This window comes from Pygocentrus nattereri, chromosome 12 (assembly GCF_015220715.1).
Source record: "Pygocentrus nattereri isolate fPygNat1 chromosome 12, fPygNat1.pri, whole genome shotgun sequence".
In the NCBI taxonomy this organism is placed as follows: Eukaryota; Metazoa; Chordata; class Actinopteri; order Characiformes; family Serrasalmidae; genus Pygocentrus; species Pygocentrus nattereri.
Window position 1 is genome coordinate 3,602,127 of NC_051222.1, and position 19,535 is coordinate 3,621,661.

General features: G+C 38.5%; 1 protein-coding gene across 6 annotated transcripts in view; it reads right to left on the bottom strand.

Annotated features, from left to right (window-relative positions):
* Positions 1-19,535, bottom strand: part of LOC108415999 (ribonuclease inhibitor-like) — a 49,201-nt gene that overhangs the window by 17,783 nt on the left and 11,883 nt on the right. For all 6 annotated transcript variants that reach the window (XM_037543595.1, XM_037543592.1, XM_037543591.1 and 3 more), the window contains 10 exons: positions 19,329-19,418; positions 18,579-18,744; positions 15,828-16,001; positions 15,536-15,709; positions 15,247-15,420; positions 14,958-15,131; positions 14,665-14,838; positions 10,572-10,742; positions 9,032-9,205; positions 5,486-5,532 (listed from right to left, as the gene is read on the bottom strand). In XM_037543595.1, coding sequence (XP_037399492.1) covers positions 5,486-5,532; positions 9,032-9,205; positions 10,572-10,742; positions 14,665-14,838; positions 14,958-15,131; positions 15,247-15,420; positions 15,536-15,709; positions 15,828-16,001; positions 18,579-18,744; positions 19,329-19,418 — 1,518 coding nt within the window. The remainder of the gene's footprint in view (positions 1-5,485; positions 5,533-9,031; positions 9,206-10,571; positions 10,743-14,664; positions 14,839-14,957; positions 15,132-15,246; positions 15,421-15,535; positions 15,710-15,827; positions 16,002-18,578; positions 18,745-19,328; positions 19,419-19,535) is intronic.

The window sequence follows — 19,535 nt, forward strand, 5'->3', positions numbered from 1 at the left end:
TCCATAAACCTTCTCTGAGGTCTACCTCTTCTCCTTCTACCCGGCAGCTCCATCGCCAACATTCTTTGCCCAATATATCCACTATTCCTCCTCAACACATGTCCAAACCATCTCAACCTAGCCTCTCTGGCTTTATCTCCAAACTGCTCCACCTTCACTGTCCCTCTGATCTGCTCATTTCTAATCTTGTCCAGCCTTGTCACTCCCAACGAAAATCTCAGCATCTTCATCTCCGCCACCTCCAGCTCAGCCTCCTGTCTTTTAGACAGAGCCACAGTCTCCAAACCATACATCATAGCAGGACGCACTACTGTCTTGTAAACCTTCCCTTTCACTCTTGCTGCTGTCCTTCTGTCACACATCAGCCCTGACACCCGTCTCCACCCACTCCATCCTGCCTGCACCCTCTTCTTCACCTCTTTCTACATTGTCCATTGCTCTGGATGGTTGACCCAAGATATTTGAAGTCATCCACCTTTACGACCTCTACTCCTTGCATCTTCACCTTTCCACCTGCCTCCCTCTCATTCACACACATGTATTCCGTCTTGTCTCTACTGACCTTCATTCCTCTCCTCTCCAGTGCAAACCTCCACCTCTCCAGATTCTCTTCCACCTGCTCTCTACTCTCACCACAGATTACAATGTCATCTGCAAACATCATGGTCCATGGAGCCTCCTGCCTGACCTCATCTGTCAATCTTTCCTTCACCATTGCAAATAAGAAGGGGCTCAAAGCTGATCCCTGATGTAACCCCACCTTCACCTTGAAACCATTTGTATTTTCCCAGTCCTCAGGTAGCTCCTCACTGCCCCCAAGGGCCTGTTGCAATTTTTCCCTGAACTGCCCGCAACCATCCTCCTCCTTCAGCTTCCACCATCTAATCGTTGGTTCTGTCTTTACTCTCTTCCTCTTCTTTGTTTCTAATCTCATTCTACAGACAACCACCCTATGCTGCCTTGCTACATTTTCCCCTGGTACCACTTTACAATCTCCAATCTCCTTTAGGTGGCATCTCCTGCTAAGGATATAATCCACCTGTGTGCACCTCCCTCCACTCTTGTATGTCACCCTGTGTTCTTCCCTCTTCTGAAAATACGTGTTCAATGCCAAAGGAGCACATAAACCTTCAAAAATAAACTGGCTTTACAAAATAATCACTGTAGACATTCACACACCAGCCACTTCAGTAAGCCCACTTACTTGTTTCTACCCTCTGTCCATTTTATCAGCTCCACTCTGTAGCTCTACAGTTACAGACTGTAGTCCATCTGCTTCTCTGATACTTTGTTACCCTGTTCTTCAGTGGTCAGGACCCCATGGACCCTCACAGAGCAGGTACTACTTTAGTGGTGGATCCTTCTCAACACTGCAGTAAAACTGAAGTGGTGGGGGGGTGTTAGTGTTGTGCTGGTGCGAGTGGATCAGACACAGCAGTACTGCTGGAGTGTTTTAACACCTCAGTGTCACTGCTGGACTGAGAATAGTCCACCAACCAAAAATATCCAGCCAACAGAGTCCTGTGGGCAGCGTCCTGTGACCACTGATGAAAGACTAGAGGATGACCAACACAAACTGTGCAGCAGCAGATGAGCTGTCGTCTCTGACTTTACATCTACAAGGTGAACCGACAGGGAATGAGTGTCTAATAGAGTGGACAGTGAGTGGACACAGTGTTTAAAAACTCCAGCAGCACGGCTGTTTTGAACCACTCGCACCAACACAACAATAATACACCACCACCCTGTCAGTGTCACTGACCCACCATCCAAATTATACCTGCTCCTAAGAACTGGCTAATTCTAGAAGTCTGTAATTAGTCTTATCATAATCTACAGAGTGCACCTATATGGTAAGATGAGCTGATAAAATGGACAGTGAGTGTAGATATGAGGAGAAGGGCTGAATGAAGTGGTCAGTTTGTGTACATGTGGTGTAAAATATAGAAAATATAAAGGACAAAAAGCCTGTGAAACATTAGATGGACCAACACTGGAGTTCGGCAGCGCAGCATTATATGAGGATGAGGACTCGTCATTTTGTACACAGGGTCTTTTAGAAAACCTCCATGACAGCAAAGCACATTAACATGTGTTGTTCACTAGGTTAACTACTCTAGCTGATCGTTCCAGAAACAATGATTTTTCTCTTAAAAGCTGACTGTTTTCACATCGTGCCCTGAGGAGAAAATACCTTTATAGAAGATGATGAGTCCTCATCAGTTGTGGTGATAATTCATTAGTTAATCTGAAGGGGCAGCCTCTGTTACTCTAGCAACACAAAAACTTTCAGATTTTTTGACTGTTTATAAATAACAAAAATACAAGTCTATTCTTTTATGCACTGTAATATTTTGTGCCACATAGGTTTTTAAAAAATAACACCAGGACTGTCACCTAATAAGTAAGCATACAGTCCAGCGCTGTCACCTAATAAGGAATCATACAGTCCAGCACTGTCACCTAATAAATAAGCATACAGTCCAGCGCTGTCACCTAATGAGTAATCATACAGTTCAGCGCTGTCACCTAATAATCATACAGTCCAGCCCTGTCACCTAATAAATAAGCATACAGTCCAGCGCTGTCACCTAATGAGTAATCATACAGTTCAGCGCTGTCACCTAATAATCATACAGTCCAGCCCTGTCACCTAATAAATAAGCATACAGTCCAGCGCTGTCACCTAATGAGTAATCATACAGTCCAGCCCTGTCACCTAATAAATAAGCATACAGTCCAGCGCTGTCACCTAATGAGTAATCATACAGCCCAGCGCTGTCACCTAATGAGTAATCATACAGTCCAGCCCTGTCACCTAATAAATAAGCATACAGTCCAGCGCTGTCACCTAATAAGGAATCATACAGTCCAGCACTGTCACCTAATAAGTAATCATACAGTCCAGCGCTGTCACCTAATGAGTAATCATACAGTCCAGCGCTGTCACCTAATAAGTAATCATACAGTCCTACATTAATTTCAGTTGATGTCTGTTTATTATTTTGATTTCATTATTATTGTGATTTCCTTCTCTGTGGTTAACAGTGTGTTTATTAACTGTTACTCCCATATCAAATTAGTCAGAATACAGATTCGTAATACATGCACTTGTTCAATTTACTGGAAGCACTGATTGAAAACCACATCGTGATGTAATTTATCGCTCTATCATTCTATCATTGTATCGTCCAGCCTTTACACACATTCAGCAACACACAACCACTTCAGTGTCACGGCTGTGCTGAGAATGATCGATTATGGTGATCAATCTATGAATAATCATCTATAATGACTGATTAATCTATGGTGGTCCCGTTTCACTGTTCACTGTTTATTATGTTGTTCCATGTGTAACATAATGATTTTATGGTGTAAACTACTGGCTAAACATACCAGCCAACTCCTCACTGATGTTTCACATTTTAAAATATTCATGCCGGCCTCACAACAAACCACTTTTCAAGCCATTTCACTGGCTCAGACAAATTTCCAGTGTCTGAATAAAATCATGACAGTCCTGCTAGAGTCGCGTCGCGCTCACGTCATCTCGATCGTTTAGTGTGAGGTGGTCAGGAGCCGTCTTAATTCAGTCTCTTTCTCACCTGGCTCTTTTACTTTTTCAAGTTCACTGAGCGAACAGTGATGTAAGGAAATGTGCAGACGACTCTAAGAACAGCTTTACTTGTAACGGGGAGCGAGGAGGCGGACGCACACGCTGAGATAAGCGAGATTTTTTAGGGGCAAATCCAGGGTCGTAGTCAGAACAGTCCAGGTTCATAAAGCCGATGCGTACAGAGTTAGGGTATGAAATAACAAAGACTAGAATCCACACAAACAAAGACCAGGTACAATGAAACAACGATACAATGACTGGCAAACGCAAGGGGCAAACACAGGGCTTAAATACACGTAACAACGAGGGACAGGTGAAAACAATCAGGGGCGGAGTTACAAAACCAAAACACGAGCACATGGACAGGACTGGGAGGGGCTAATCGTGACATTACTGAAGAAGCATCGATGTTTTTTTCTCTCTTACAGCAGCTTCTTATTTTGTTTATTAGTTTTTATAGTTTAGATCATAACACCCACTCAACGATGCTGAATCACTGCATGTTGTGTTGATGTTTAAGTTTTTATGTTGAATAAAAAAGTAACGGCGTGTTTTACAGGTAAATAATAAAATTCTGGGTGATGATCTGCCAGAATATACAGCTCTACACTGAACTGCTCTGAGCCTCAGATCTTTACATGCCCAGTCAATGTATCTTTCCATTTGTACCACTACAGAGTGTAGAAGAAAAAATGGTTTCTCTGCTAGTAAACTTCCACCAGGTGCATGATGGGAAATACTCTCAAAGCTCTAGTTGCAGTTTTACAAATAGTGACCCTGCAAGATCCCCAGTCTTTACATCATCATAGTCAGAGACTGAAAGCTCTGTGAGTGTCGTGAGTTGTGAGAGGCTGTCAGACTTTAGTCTTTTAAAGCCTGTTTATAATCTGTTTAAAGCCTGTTTAAAAGCCAGTTTAAAGTCTGTTTAAAGCCTGTTTAAAGTCTATTTAAAGTCTCTTTAAAGCCTGTTTAAAGCCTGTTTAGTCTGTTTAAAGCCTGTTTAAAGCCTGATTAAAGACCGTTTAAAAGCCACTTTAAAAGCCTGTTTAAAGCCTGTTTATAACCTGTTTAAAGCCTGTTTAAAGTCTTTTTAAAGCCTTTTTAAAGCCTGTTTAGTGTGTTTAAAGCCTGTTTAGTCTGTTTAAAGCCTGTTTAGTCTGTTTAAAGCCTGTTTAAAGCCCGTTTAGTCTGTTTAAAGCCTGTTTAAAGCCTGTTTAAAGCCTGTTTAAAGTCTGTTTAAAGTCTTCCAGTGTGTGATTTCCTGTTAGGCTGTGAGCAGAATTTGGAAAAAGGGGACAGAGCTGATCCTTTGATCTAAGGGATCATGAGTGTCTTTATAAAGAAAGGTAATTAATTTAAAATGAATCTGATTAAGAATATCTTAACATCAGAGGAAGTCACTGATTACAGTGAAACTTTCAGAGACCTGATAAATTCCTTATTCACTCTCTATAACGCCTTGTTACGCAGCGTCACGGCGCATCATTCATACACCTGATTATTATTTAAGTCCTGGAGTTTTTCTGTTCCTGTCCTTGATTTAACGGTCAGAACGGTGTGTGTGGTCAGTTTATCATGTCCTTACCGTGTGGTCTGAACAGGAGCATCGTGTGTTTTTATCTCCTGATATTTAAACTGGAAAATGTCCTGACTGGACTGTGAAAGTTCAGACGTCTTAAAGACGGTAGATAATAAAATATCAGCTGATGAACTTAATATATGAACTTTCTGTAACACAGACCTGTTTTCATCTCTAGATCTCTCAGAAAGGAGTTCCAGTGTTGTGGGATTATGTCACGATTTTCACAGAAACAAGTGTGTGTGTGTGTGTGTGTGTGTGTGTGTGTGTGTGTGTGTATGTGTACTTACATTTCTTCAGTCCTGGTTTGATTCTGTTTTCACCTCCATGTTTCACTCTAAACACACACACACACAAACACATACACACTATTATGGCTGTGCCTATATATACACACACTGTTCAAAAAAATAAAGGGAACACTTAAACAACACAATATAACTCCAAGTAAATCAAACTTCTGTGAAATCAAACTGTCCACTTAGGAAGCAACACTGACAATCAATTTCACAGCTGTTGTGCAAATGGAACAGACAACAGGTGGAAATTACTGGCAATTAGCAAGACACACTCAATAAAGGAGTGGTTCTGCAGGTGGGACCACAGACCACTTCTCAGTACCTTTCTGCTTTCTGGCTGATGTTTTGGTCACTTTTGAATGTTGGTGGTGCTTTCACACTCGTGGTAGCATGAGACGGACTCTACAACCCACACAAGAGGCTCAGGTAGTGCAGCTCATCCATCACATCAATGTGAGCTGTGGCAAGAAGGTTTGCTGTGTCTGTCAGCGTAGTGTCCAGAGGCTGGAGGCGCTACCAGGAGACAGGCCAGTACACCAGGAGATGTGGAGGAGGCCATAGGAGGGCAACAACCCAGCAGAAGGACCGCTACCTCCGCCTTTGTGCAGGGAGGAACAGGAGGAGCAATGCCAGAGCCCTGCAGAATGACCTCCAGCAGGCCACAAATGTGCATGTGTCTGCGCAAACGGTTAGAAACCGACTCCATGAGGATGGCATGAGGGCCCAACGTCCACAGATGGGGGTTGTGCTCACAGCCCAACACCGTGCAGGATGCTTGGCATTTGCCAGAGAACACCAGGATTGGCAAATTCGCCACTGGCACCCTGTGTTCTTCACAGATGAAAGCAGGTTCACACTGAGCACATGTGACAGACGTGACAGAGTCTGGAGACGCCGTGGAGAGCGACCTGCTGCCTGCAACATCCTTCAGCATGACCGGTCTGGCAGTGGGTCAGTAATGGTGTGGGGTGGCATTTCTTTGGAGGGCCGCACAGCCCTCCATGTGCTCGCCAGAGGTAGCCTGACTGCCATTAGGTACCGAGATGAGATCCTCAGGCCCCGTGTGAGACCATATGCTGGTGCGGTTGGCCCTGGGTTCCTCCTAATGCAGGACAATGCTAGACCTCATGTGGCTGGAGTGCGTCAGCAGTTCCTGCAAGATGAAGGCATTGAAGTTATGGACTGGCCCGCCCGTTCCCCAGACCTGAATCCGATTGAGTACATCTGGGACTTCATGTCTCGCTCCATCCACCAACGCCACGTTGCACCACAGACTGTCCATCAGGAGCATGCCCAGGCGTTGTAGGGAGGTCATACAGGCACGTGGAGGCCACACACAATACTGAGCCTCATTTTGACTTGTTTTAAGGACATTACATCAAAGTTGGATCAGCCTGTCGTGTGTTTTTCCACTTTAATTTTGTGTGTGACTCCAAATCCAGACCTCCATTGGTTAATAAATTTAATTTCCATTGATGATTTTTGTGAGATTTTGTTGTCAGCACATTCAAATTTGTACAGAACAAAGTATTCAACGAGAATATTTCATTCATTCAGATCTAGGATGTGTTATTTGAGTGTTCCCTTTATTTTTTTGAGCAGTGTATTTATATCCATTTCAATTGATCATTTTGGAACTTCTATTTTGAAATGTTTAAAAATTGTTTGATAATTGATGGTGTTTCCTATTCTCCACAACTCATCTTGTGTTGTCTTTAACTTTATGCCTTTTGGAACTCGGGGCCATCTTTTACATGCTTAGGTATTTACAGTGTCAGAAATTTTGCATGGCACTGTATTTGTACTGTCCTATGAAATATAATCTTTATATGAGCTTTATTAAATTATAGTCTTTATGATGTACAAGCTCACTGTCAAAGCTCTGAGGATAGTGGTTTGTTTGTGAGAGAAACCAAGACTTTGTTTTTTCCTCTATGTTTTCCACTCAGAGTCATTTTCCAGTCATATGGCTGAGCATATCCAGTCTTCCTCTTCTTCACTGGTGACACTGGTTTTTCTGTGAAAGCTTCTTAACTGCAGGAAATATTTGATAACACAGAGAAAAATGACTCCAATTTCTGTTCTGCGTTTATCCCTTTGGTTTCCATCCATGATTTAACAAACAAACGTAGCACTGTAGTACTTGCAAACTTTTTTGAATAAACTGCTGATCCTTGGGGTTCCCCACCAAAAAAGAAGACACTAACAGCACTGCACACATAGCCCAGTAAGCTGTAGAACAGAACATCCTAGAGGTGAATGTAAAACCTAAAAGAGGAGTTCCAGAAAGCAGCAATCAATCAAGAAGTTCACACATTTCCAGACGCCTTATGAACACCTCACATGTTCAGTGGAAGAAAGGTGAATATCCAGGTTTCCATGTATTTATTTCAATTTTTTTCCCAGCAATTAACAATATTTATCTTAATATTTATTTTATCTGAAAAATGATGTCACATTACAACATTTTTTCTGAGCCTAAGGTGGATATAGTCAGTACTTCAAGTACTTACAAAGAGAGCATAATTAGATGTGTTTCATTGGAAGTACATGGCACCCAGAACAAAATTTTTATATTTTGTGATATTGCTCAAAATTCAGCACTACAGATCTCGTTTTTTAATTTGTTCCAACTTATATATAAAAAATGAAACATTATGCATACTGTGCAATTTGAGAATATCTGCATTATATTACATTTTTGCCATTTTTTACTCAGATTTCCATTACAAATGAAAATGCAACAAACAGAAATCAAATATCTGATGCATTTATAAAGCAACAGACCCCATTCATTATAAAGCTCTGGAGTACCAAGAGTTGAGCAAAGAAAACAGTCCCCTCACTTGCCTAGTCCTAAAGCACAGTTCTACACCAATGTTCATGATCTCAGACTCCGAATCAGAATCAGAGCACACAAGCAATCCTGATTACAATAAAACCAATTATAAAACACCTTAAACGAAGCTTTATCACATACGGGAATACTAAGTTAATAATCACCCTCTGATCTAAAACTGAGATCCACTCTGATAAAGAGACTCAGAGATCATGGCCTGGTCATAGAGTGTGGCAGACACACGACGTCTTTTCTGCCTAAAGAGCAATGACTGTGTCAACACTGACCGCTAATAAGACTGAGACAGTGCTGCACTTACTGACAGAATGAGCAAAATTCAATCAGATTCAAATAGTGTTCTTTACTAAAATATTACACATTTTCCTAAAAAATATTACCAATAATAATAAATAATAAATAAATATTACTTCCCAACATGGAAAAGCTGCTCTGTTTTCTATGTGAATACAATGAATGCAGTCTAGGTGAGTGAAAACAGTGTAGGTGAATGAGAGCTGCTATAGATATTATAGCATACATAAACTAGAATCAGGATGCTGGAGAGCCAGCAGAAGTACAGAAGGAGCAGAAAGTTACAGTTTTCAGTAGTTCATTCTGATTCCACCACACTCACACACACACACACTCATACACACTCGCACACACACACAGGCATCTCTGAACACAGTTGTTCATACCTGAGAGTTCTTAGTGTGCATCGTGGATCCTCCAGTCTAGCTGAGAGAACCTTCACGCCTGACTCTCCTGGGTGATTGTAGGTCAGATCCAGTTCTTTCAGGTGCGACAGGTTTGAACTCAGAGCTGAAGCCAGAGAAGAACAGCCTTCCTCTTTGATCATACAACCAGACAATCTGCAGAAAGAGGAAAAGGAAGACAGATAATAGAGTGAGAGAGGTTATTCACATTGATATAAAACATAACAAACATGCTAAACATATGATTTAATTTCAGTTAAGCATATATTTAAACAACTTCTTTGGCATAAGTGGCAGATCTCAATGTAAGAACAGCATCCAGTGTTAGGATTTTATTCCCTATGGCAAAGAAGAGTGTTTTTTGACATGCACATTCTGTGGTCTTTTTTGGCACCTTATCTTTTTTTTTTTTATGACAAAACCATTTGATGTCCCATTTGATTAACCTTTAGAACTTTATTACCACATTGTGTGGGTATTCTCTACTGTATCTTCTCCGTTTCATTCTCAGGAACTGATTAAAACAGGCAAATACACATAACAATCTGTAGTTCTTACTCTAAATACGTACTAATCTAGCACTTATTTGCATTAAAGTGTCAGCAAATAACCCAGTTTAGATTTGGAAACTCACTGCTTATCTTAATATTGTATTCTTAATTGTAAATACACATAAAATATTGTACTTACTTTGGTCTGGATAATGTACATTATCAGTGATATGTTATCAATATCATAAAGGTATATTTTAGAAGTTGAAGTTGTTGAGGAAAAAAAAAAGACATAATTAAGCATATCTAAATTCTGTTAGCAAACTTGTGTCTGAGTAGGCAAAACTCTCCTGAAAAAATACATATGGCATGTATGATTATAATGTAATCACAAAAGAACCAAAACTTGAGTGTTATTTTCAGGATTTATCTTTCACTATAGCACCCAGCTCTCTAATGAAGAGCACCAGGGAAGACAATATCAAGAAAAACTTCATAGGAGCTTTAGGAATAATTACAGAGAGGAACCAAGACTCAAAAGGGGAATGCCTCCTCCTCTGGGTTGCATCAGATAGAGTGGTTACAGAGACAGGGGTATAGAAAACAGAGAACAGAAAATGCAGCATGTAACCAATACTAAACCTTAAATTCATACTTTGGCTCCCGAGCACTGCAAAAACTCATTTTTTCTGGTTAAGCCTTGTGAGTCTGTTCTAAACAGACTGAATGCCACAGCATGTGTGTGATGCAGAATGATTGTGTGTATGAAATGTGCAAATGATGACTGTTGACCTAAGGTTAGTACAGATGGTTGGTAACACATTGGTGTATTTAATTGGTAAAATCATGTTTAAATGATTGCTGTCATTTAGTCTTTCTGCTGGAATTTAACTGTCTAAACTATGTGACCAATTTATTTTTAAAATTTAAATTCAACAGAAATCTTGTTTTATGATATAAAAAGATGTATTATTAAAGTAGTGAAAAACATAATATTTATCATTCAGGAATGTAGTGAAAGAAACACTGACATGAGTTTTTCCAGTTTACAGTCTCCAGTCTTCAGTCCAGCACAGAGCAGCTCCACTCCTGAATCCTGCAGATCGTTATTACTGAGGTCCAGTGCTTTCAGGGAGATTTCCAGTTTTAAAAGTGATCCTAGCCTTTCACATGTATTCACTCCAAGATTACACAAAGCTAGTCTGCAAACAAAGAATAAACATACAAATTTTAGAGCATTCTCAAATGATGATACTTAATTGGAACAGTACTCAGTTATGACATTACAGCTGTAAACAAAATTGTGGGCATCCCTGGCCAAATTGATTTTCTTTTTTAAAAAGTGAAACGAAGCAAATCTTCAAATCTTCAAAGCATACAATTATTTTTTTTTTCTTTATATTTGATGTGGCATGTTCAGATATTTGGACAACCTACTAAGACACCACTTAGTAACAGCCCTTTTGCAGATATCAAAGCTTGCAAATGCTTTTTGTAGTGTTAGTTTTTCTTATCTTGTTTCAGAAAATTTCAACCACACTTCCTTGCAGTATACTTCTAGTTCTTGAAGGACAAAACAACAGAACTATGAAAATGAATGTTAAAATCCCAGTCAGTACAACTGGCTTGATAATCTGGAAACATAAAATTCATGTAACCACAACTAAGCATCTCCAGTCAAGTGCATCTCACAAGAATTCTCAATGCCCTTAGGAAGGAAAAAAGAAGCTAATAATTACTGTTTCAGGACAACTTGAAAGCAGCTGGTATATTATGGTCAATATTATGTCACTTGTCATGCATGGCTGCAACAAAACAAATGATTTAACTAATGTCAGTTCAAAACTCCCAACTTGACTGATTTTATGATCCACCCAAGCAAAGAAAATAGCAAATACAATGTTATATTATGTTGTCTAAGAAGGCAAATGTGTTAACTCTACAGTTAAGTTCTTCTGAACGGTCAGCTTCCATCATTTATCCCAAACCAAAACCTGCTGCTATAAGATCAAGTGACTACAAGCCCTCCCTGGGTTGATTAATGTTGCCATCATTTTCATTTCATTATTTTTTCATAGATACAGTTGCTGGTCATAAAATTAGAATATCATGAAAAATTTGATTTATTTCAGTAATTCCATTCAAAAAGTGAAACTTGTATATTATACTCATTCGTCACACACAGACTGATAAATTTCAAGTGTTTATTTCTTTTAATTTGATGATTATAACTGACAACTAATGAAAACCCCAAATTCAGTATCTCAGAAAATTTCAATATTACTTAAGACCAATACAAAAAAATGATTTTTAGAAATGGTGGCCAACTGAAAAGTATGAACATGAAAAGTGTGAGCATGTACAGCACTCAATACTTAGTTGGGGCTCCTTTTGCCTGAATTACTGCAGCAATGCAGCGTGGCATGAAGTCGATCAGTCTGTGGCACTGCTCAGGTGTTGAGTGTGTGATATATGATAGTGGCCTTCAGCTCTTCTGCATTGTTGGGTTTGGCATATTGCATCATTCTCTTCACAATACCAAATAGATTTTCTATGGGGTTAAGGTCAGGCGAGTTTGCTGGCCAATTAAGAACAGGGACACATTGGTCCTTAAACCAGGTACTGGTAGCTTTGGCACTGTGTACAGGTGCCAAGTCCTGTTGGAAAATGAAATCTGCATCTCCATAAAGTTGGTCAGCAGCAAGACGCATGATGTACTCTAAAACTTCCTGGTAGACAGCTGCGTTGACCTTGGACCTCAGAAAACACAGTGGACCAATACCAGCTGATAACATGGCACCCCAAACCATCACTTTACACTGGACGTCAAGCAACGTGGATTATGTGCCTCTCCTCTCTTCCTCCAAACACTGGGACCTTGATTTTCAAAGGAAATGCAAAATGTACTCAGAGAACATAACTTTGGACCAATCAGCAGCAGTTCAGGCCTTTTTGTCTTTAGCCCAGGCGAGACGCTTCTGACACGGTCTCTTGTTCAAGAGTGGCTTGACACAAGGAATGCGACAGCTGCAACCCATATCTTGCGTACGTCTGTGCCTGGTGGTTCTTGAAGCACTGATCCCAGTCTGCAGTCCAGTCTTTGTGAATCTCCCCCACATTTTTGAATGGGTTGTGTTTCACAATCCTCTCCAGGGTGCGGTTATCCCCATTGCTTGTGCAATTTTTTCTACCACATCTTTTCCTTCCCTTCACCTCTCTATTAATGTGCTTGGACACAGAGCTCTGTGAACAGCCAGCCTCTTTAGCAATGACCTTTTGTGTCTTGCCCTGCTTGTGTAAGCAACCGTCAAGTCAGCAGTCTTCCCCATGATTGTGTAGCCTACAGAACTAGACTGAGAGACCATTTAAAGGCCTTTGCAGGCGTTTTGAGTTAGTTAGCTGATTAGAGTGGTGCACCAGGTGTCTTCAATATTGAACCTTTTCACAATATTCTATTTTTCTGAGATACTGAATTTGGGGTTTTCATTAGTTGTCAGTTATAATCATCAAATTAAAAGAAATAAACACTTGAAATTTATCAGTCTGTGTGTAATGAATGAGTATAATATACAAGTTTCACTTTTTGAATGGAATTACTGAAATAAATCAACTTTTTTATGACATTCTAATTTTATGCCCAGCACCTGTATTCTTATTTCTTCACTGAAAATTAAACAAAGATAAATCATTTTTGTGTACTACAAAAATTTGTGTACTACAAATATTACTGTGCTACTGAACTTCTTAGTCTGGTAGGTCACAAATGCTACCACCGGACTCCATAGCCTGTGCTGAGTTGTTCTGACTCACACAGCACTAGTAACTAAAGCAAGCAAATGGTTTGCAAATCAACAATTACTGTATTTTACTGTAATTACTGTATTTGAGTTTTTTCTTTTATTTTACTCCCATTGTTGAACCACTGGTGTGTGTGCCTGGTCTTATATTGTAATGTACATGATCCTTTTCTGTGTGCTGAATGTGATCTGCTTAAAAAAATTAAGGTTCTAAAATATGACGTTATCTTTGAAATAAAGTTGCTCATGTAAATGTGGGGCAGTTTTCTGTTTTTAAAGCTCATTCCAGATTTTTACAAGTCTTCCTCTCAGATTACACAAACTAGTCTGCAAAGAGAGAAATATAGTTTATGTAAATGACACATTTGAAGTTTTAAAGTTCTATGTATTTCTTCATAATTCATCAGCATCAACTTACCCTCTATTTCAGAACAACCACTAAGCAGGTGTTATTAGGATACTGGATCATCAAACAGATGGAATATACACTCTTGTTATTATAGAACTAAAAATTTAACTGGATATGTGAAGAAATAATTGTAAAAATACTTGTTTCTAATGAGCTCAATCTACCAAAAAACTTATTGCAATATTTAAAAAAGGTCTAAAAAACAAGAATATATATATATATATGAGCACAGGGAGGCTGGATTTAAGTGCAAGCAGGCTTTAATAACAAAAAACAAACTACAGGGCTTAAACAAAGAAACACAAAGCACAAACAAAACGTGAGGCAGGGAAAGAACAACTACATAAGACAAAGTCACAAGTGATGAGTGACAAGTAGACCAGTGTGTGTGTGTGTGTGGAAGGGGTGGCAGAAAAAATATATTTTCTTTCATTTTTCGACAAATGTTAGCACCTGGATTTCACTGCACACTACTGGAACTTGGTTCTATTGTTAGAACAAACACTAAAAGTGTGGATGAACAAAATAAATGTTATACAGAGAAGAACCCCATCCCCAGTGTTAGGTAGGGAGGAGAGTCTATGTTGTTTAGGGACATTGGTTAGGATGGCTACACGGCATAATGGACTTGAAGGAGTACCAAGAGAATTTAAATGAAAATATGTCAGTCTCCTCTAAAAAGCTAAAACTTTGTCATGGTTGGATCTGCCAGATGGGCAATGATCCAAAACATACATCCATATCCACAAATTAATAGTTCAATGACCACATAATCAAGCTTTTGTCATGGCCATCATGGACCCTGACCAAAATTCTCTTTTTTGTTTCAGTTTCAGTACTGAGGAGAAGATATTTTGTTCCATGTTCTCATCGTTATAGATTATATAAGCAATTTTTATGAAATATAAGAATACTGACCTTAGTATTTGCAGTTTGCAGATTGAACTCTTCAATCCAGCAAAGAGGTTCGCCAGTCCTGAGTCATACAGGTTATTGTTACTGAGGTCTAGTTCTTTCAGGCAGGAGGTTTCTGTTTGTAAAACTGAGTTCAGAGTGTCACAGGACTGTGCGCTGAGTTTACACACAACAAGTCTGCAAAAGAAGAATAAAAGCAACAAAGTACATTAAATAAAAATTCTTACACATTGGTTGCATATTTTCATTGTGCTGGTGTGGAATTGCAAAATGCCATGAAATTTTGGAATTCTGACCTGAGTATCTCCAGTTTACAGTGTGAACTCTTCAGTCCAACAGAGAGCTTCTCCACTCCTGCATCCTGAAGGTCATTATTACTGAGGTCTAGTTCTTTCAGGCAGGAGGTTTCTGTTTGTAAAACTGACTGCAGAGTGTCACAGGACTGTGCGCTGAGTTTACACACAGCAAGTCTGGAAAAGAAAAGTGACATATAGTACATTTAATAAAAATAATTATAAATTGGTTGTTTTTTTCCATAGTGCTGGTGTAGAATTGTAAAATCTTATGAAATTTTGAAATTCTGACCTTAATATCTCCAATTTACAGTGTGAACTCTTCAGTCCAACAGAGAGCTTCTCCACTCCTGCATCCTGAAGGTCATTATTACTGAGGTCTAGTTCTTTCAGGCAGGAGGTTTCTGTTTGTAAAACTGACTGCAGAGTGTCACAGGACTGTGCGCTGAGTTTACACACAGCAAGTCTGGAAAAGAAAAGTGACATATAGTACATTTAATAAAAATAATTATAAATTGGTTGTTTTTTTCCATAGTGCTGGTGTAGAATTGTAAAATTTTATGAAATTTTGAAATTCTGACCTTAATATCTCCAATTTACAGTGTGAACTCTTCAGTCCAACAGAGAGATTCTCCACTCCGGCATCCTGCAGGTCATTATTACTGAGGTCTAGTTCTTTCAGGCAGGAGGTTTCTGTTTGTAAAACTGATGTCAGAGTATTACAGGACTGTGCGCTGAGTTTACACACAGCAAGTCTGGAAAAGAAAAGTAAAAGCAACATATAGTACATTGAATAAGAATACATATATATTTGTTGCATAATGCCACAGTGCTGGTATATTATGAAATCTCATGAAATTTTGGAATTCTGACCTGATTATCTCCAATTTACAGTGTGAACTCTTGAGTCCAGAAGAGAGCTTTTCCACTCCTGCATCCTGCAGGTCATTTTTACTGAGGTCCAGCTCTTTTACAGAGGAATTTTCTGTTTTTAGAGCTGTACTCAATATTTCAAGGCACAGTGCAGTGAGGCTACAGCCAGCAAATCTACAGGTGAGGAAGAAAGTCAGTAAAATATATAAAGATTCTCAGTGTTTGCATTTGAAATTATTTGAAAAAAAAAATTCAATACTGACATTGTAATTCTTGATACTATCTTTTACTCTTGCACTCCACTGACATGGATATGTGGAGACACATTACCTTTGTTCCTCCTGTGTTTTCTCCCACTTGCTTAATTAAGTCATTAATTGTTAACAAGCTTCCCGAGAATTAAAGTAGGGATTTCTCAGAGCAAGAAATCACAGACCATTTTTTGCTTGATAATTTAAAAAAGGAACTTTAGCATTCCCTGTTGAGGTTTACAATGATCTTGTACTTTAATATATGTACTATGTTAACAACTGCGTTTTTAAGAAGAATATTAAGTAATTATCATTTAAAACAAGCAAGTAGTGATTTATGATATGACTAAAATCAGTCTGATGGCCATACAACCCCATTTCCAAAAATGTTAGGAGGCTGTGCAAAATATAAACAGAAATACAATATAATCATGTACAATTAATTGAAACTGTATATTTAATTTAAATGACAACATTTAATAATTTAAACGTCAACATATCAAATGTTGAAACAAATCAATTTCATAGTTCTTTGAAAAATATATACCAATTTTGAATTTGATGCCTGCAACACATTTCAAAAAAGTTGGCAAAACAGGGGCATGTTTACCATTGTGATGCATCACCTCTTTGTTTACCTATACACTGTAAGCACTTTGGAACTGAGACCTTTTACAGTAATTTTGAAAGTTAAACATTTTCCCATTCTTGCTTGATATGAGATTTCATCTGCTCAATACTGCTCAAAAAGGGCAGGGGTGTCAATCTCAACCACTAAGGACATACTAAATAATCTCAACAAATATCAAAAATTTTAAAAAATGTTTTTCATTTTTAATTAATGTTGCACTGTAACTTATAATAGACCTTGAAATATTACATGAATACTTGTAATTTCCCATTTCTTTTAAATGTCACCAGAAGCTCAGTCTTTCAAACTTACCTTTGCTTAAACTAGACACCTGGCGTCCTTTCTTTGCTGCAAGTTCATTAATATACTTTGGCTCCGTTTCTGAGCTGCTGAGCTAATGTTAGGTGTTTATGATGGTTAAACTGCAGTTGAGATGATGGTGATATGACTGGTGTGGAATTTCAAGACTTCAGGTGTACTGCTGTTCCATAAATTGTTGTTGGAGTAGGAGTATTTAAGCACATAGTTTAAGTTGCAGTGCATTCTGGGGACTGCAGTGCAGTGCATTGTGTCTGACACATGGGGTTGGTGGTCTCTTTTGTCATATTTTCAATGCACCAAATGTTTTCAATGGGCGACAGGTCTGGACTTTAGTTCTGTTGCTTGGCCCTGTTTTGGGCAATCTAGATGGCAGCATATGTTGCTCCAAACCTGTACATATTCAGCATTAATGGTGCCTTCAGAGATGTGCAAGTCACCCACTAATGCACCCCCAGACCATCACAGGTGCTGACCTGTGAACTATGTGCTGACAACAAGCCAGATGGTCCCTCTTCTCTCAGGGTTCATACACCTTTTTCAAGGTCAAATTCAAACACTTTTCAAGCACTTTCAAGGTCCATTTTCAAGATTTTCCAGCACCTTAAATTATGTAGTAAATTATGTATTTACACAAATACATCTATACTCAAAAGAATTAATTCACTTTTTATTACATTAAAAGTCATTATGCTAAAAACAACCAGAACTGTGTTTGGTAATAGCAGAAGGATAAGAAATGAATGGAAACATCTTATATTTTATGTTTCAAAATGTGTCACCTGTTTGTAAGTAGACTTTCCTTGCTATCTAACCTTGCTGAGTCAGCATAAAACAATTACCCAAAAAAATCACTGGACTTGCCAAGCGTATCTTGAGGGAAAACAGCGGGAACAGCACTACAGACTGACGTTCTCCCTTTAACTTATGTAGAAGTTCTGAAATAAAACGTTTTTAAAAATAAATATTACAGAGGCTTATTTTTGCTCCTCTGCTTGTCTTGTATTGCTTTACTTACCCAAGTCACGGAAGTTGAGGTGAATGTTGACGGCTAAACTTCAAAAAGTGGGAGCTCATAAATCAGATGATAATGCATAAAGTAAAATGCATATTTACTGCTTAACAGATTGCGTGGGATCCGTTTTTCTAAGTGCATTTTGTACAAAATTATACGTAACATTACTGTTTATTTCTTTGTGTGTTAGAAATAAAGCAGTTTCATTAAGGTGGATGAGGATGGAATGAATCTTGAAAAATGAAAAACAGTGTGGAAGGTCATTTAGCAAAGCTGGTGAGGCAGTGTATGTGCCATGTAATCTGGATGAAGAACTCTCAGGTATGCAAACTGAAATGTGTTCCTACCATACACATGTATATGTGCAACATATGTAATGTTTTTATGTAATATCTCATGCTTTTATGCAACATGAAAGTAACAGTACTTTGACAAGACCATTAAAGTTCTTTAGACCCCCTAGACTTTAACAATTTGCCCATAAATTACACCACAGTATTAATATTAGCTCAATAACGGGTATGTAAAACACTCACTGAGCCTTTCTGCAGTTTGTGACAGCTGGGATGAGTCTTCTGTATCCCTCCTCTGATGTGTTGAATTTCTTCAGGTTCAGTTCTTCCTTCTTATTCTCTGACTGGACTCGCATGTAGGTTATGACTGAACATTGTGCAGGAGAGAGCTGCTTTTTTGAGAATTTATCTAAAATTAGAGAGAAACAATGGAAATCTTTCAGAAAGCCCTGTCATCCAGTGACTGTAATTCAGAATTACAATATTCAGAAATGCTGATACTTAGTGATTGTAGTCTGTGTAGTCAACTTAGCAACTTTTTGTATATTGTTGTAATGAAATATGACAAATAAAATATGTTACATCAACACAATCAGTTTGTTTTTTTAGCTCTTCTGTTTTGGTAATTATGTTGATGACATTTGATCAATTTGGAACCATTTGATGTATTTCAATATTGTTTCAATTTGAATAATTAAAGCACAATTTTTTTACTGTTCTACTGAAATGTAACTTTGCTAGTTCTGGCAACCTCCTGATGCTTTAGTGATGAAAATCAACAAGTTAGAGTGAACACGGTCCATATTAACACACAAGAGGATGTGAGGAGCACATAACCTGACAAGGAGCTCAGCTTTTTGAAATGTTATCATACTAAATTATAGAGTCTTCCAGAAGTCATGACATTCCACAGTTTCTGCACATGCATACAGTCCATACGGAAAATGTTTTTAAATATAATTTATTCCTGAAAATTATGTATTCAAAAATTACCTTTCACGATGTAAGCTGTAAAAGTGGTTAATGTAATGGCAAAAGCTGACATGCAGATGAGGACAATCTTCCAAGCATGAAAACCTTTTCCTGAAAACACAAACATGATAAAATTGTACTAAAGTTGTGATATATTAGGCATAGTTCAGAATTCAGAATGACTATGTGCAAGAAATAATTAGAATAAGTTTTTATAAAAATAATTTT